The sequence below is a fragment of the Brassica oleracea genome, chromosome C3 (genome assembly GCF_000695525.1).
Source record: "Brassica oleracea var. oleracea cultivar TO1000 chromosome C3, BOL, whole genome shotgun sequence".
Classification (NCBI taxonomy): Eukaryota; Viridiplantae; Streptophyta; class Magnoliopsida; order Brassicales; family Brassicaceae; genus Brassica; species Brassica oleracea.
This window is the reverse complement of record NC_027750.1, coordinates 32,443,273-32,445,051: the sequence shown is the minus strand read 5'-3', so window position 1 is coordinate 32,445,051 and position 1,779 is coordinate 32,443,273. Positions and strand designations below refer to the sequence as shown.

The 1,779-nt window shown below is 46.7% G+C and overlaps 1 protein-coding gene across 1 annotated transcript; it reads left to right on the top strand.

Annotated features, from left to right (window-relative positions):
• The first annotated feature begins 479 nt into the window (after positions 1 to 479).
• Positions 480 to 1,547, top strand: LOC106330402. The gene has a single exon (XM_013768873.1). It carries the CDS (start codon positions 480 to 482, stop codon positions 1,545 to 1,547), a length of 1,068 nt encoding a protein of 355 aa, XP_013624327.1.
• The last annotated feature ends 232 nt before the right edge of the window (positions 1,548 to 1,779 follow it).

Sequence of the window (1,779 nt, the reverse complement as noted above, 5' to 3'; positions counted from 1 at the left end):
TGGTCGACAATTTGTTCGCTGCTCAAGTACACGATCAACGTGATCGTCGTGATCACAACCATGCCGACAGACGCGATGATCACCGTGAGGAGCAGGACCAACGACCTAATCTTCCAAATCGTTGGGAGTCCAGCTTCCGGACAAATATTCCAGAATTTTCATGAACTCTCAACCCCGAAGAATTCATCGATTGGATGAACATAGTCGAAGAAATCCTTGAGTTTCGCCAAGTACCAGATGACGTACGAGTTCCTCTCATCGCAACAAGATTCCAGGGACGAGCTATGGCTTGGTGGCAACAACTCAAAGAGACTCGTCAACAAGAGAACAAACCTCGTATTAACTCATGGGCGCGACTAACTAAACATCTGCGTTGAAGTTTTCTACCATTCAACTACGAACGCACCTTGTACAACAAGTTACAAAATCTTCGTCAAGGGACACGTTCAGTTGATGAGTATGCGACGGAGTTTTTCTATATGACGGCTAGAATGCCTTCTGCCGAGAACCAACAACAACTCATTGCTCGGTTTATCGGTGGCCTTCGTTCACAGTTGCAAGTGGCATTAGCCCAATTTAATCCGCCCTCTGTTTCTGAAGCACATAAACGAGCCATATCAATGGAACAACAACTGTGTTCCTCTTGGACTTCGTCATCTCGTACGCGTTTTCAGCAGGGCGATACCAGCAGCCAACAAGGAACGACTTTGCAGAACACGGAGGCAACAAAAACACCAGCAAACAACGATACCATTGCTAACTCTCGACCAGCTCGAACCAATGCTCTGCGTTGTTATACTTGTGGAGAACGTGGCCATATTCAAACTGCTTGTCCTAATAAGACTAAACGGGGGCTAATAGTTCATGAGGATACTGAGCCAAAGCATGATGATTTTGAGGCCTCTGATGAGGAAAACATTGATATCATACAGGGAGATACATGCCTTAACTTGGTTCCCTTGCGCAATTGTCTCCTCCCGAAAGCCTCTCACGAGTCTTGGCTGCGCACCAACTTGTTTCGATCTACATGTACCATCAACAGACGGGTCTGTAAACTGATTATTGACTCGGGCAGTTGCACTAACGTCATGTCATATGAAGCTTCCCAGAAACTCGGTCTCACCGTGGTTCCCCATCCCTCGCCTTATCCGCTTGCTTGGCTTAACAACGGCACCGAGTTCACGGTCTCAAAGCAAGTTCTCGTCTCATTCTCTATTGGCACGTATAAGGACCCCGTGACCTGCGACGTTATTCCTATGGATGCTTGCCATTTATTGTTAGGAAGACCGTGGCAATTTGATCGTGATGCTACTCATCGAGGAAAGGCCAACACATACAGCTTCGTGTTTGACAATCGTACAATTACATTGATTCCGTCTAAAGACCAACCGGAATCTAGTCCACGGTCTAGTGGTGATTCAAACAAGGGAGCTACACCAACTTCGAACTCACTTTTAACGCTTCCCAAAAGTGATTTTGAAAAGCAGATGCACGATGTTGATATACTTTGGGCCCTTGTCATATCGCGGCAACAACAACTTCAGTAACTGAACCTTCATCAGCATTCATGCCATTGCTACAAGAGTTCAGTGATGTCTTCCCCACCGACCTGCCTAGCGACCTCCCACCGTTAAGAGACATACAACATCATATTGACCTGGTCCCTAATGTCGTTCTTCCCAACAGACCGCATTATCGCATGAGCCCTCAAGAACACGACGAACTTCGTCGTCAAGTTGAAGAGCTTCTCCAGAAGGGTCATGTGCGAGAAAGCTTAAG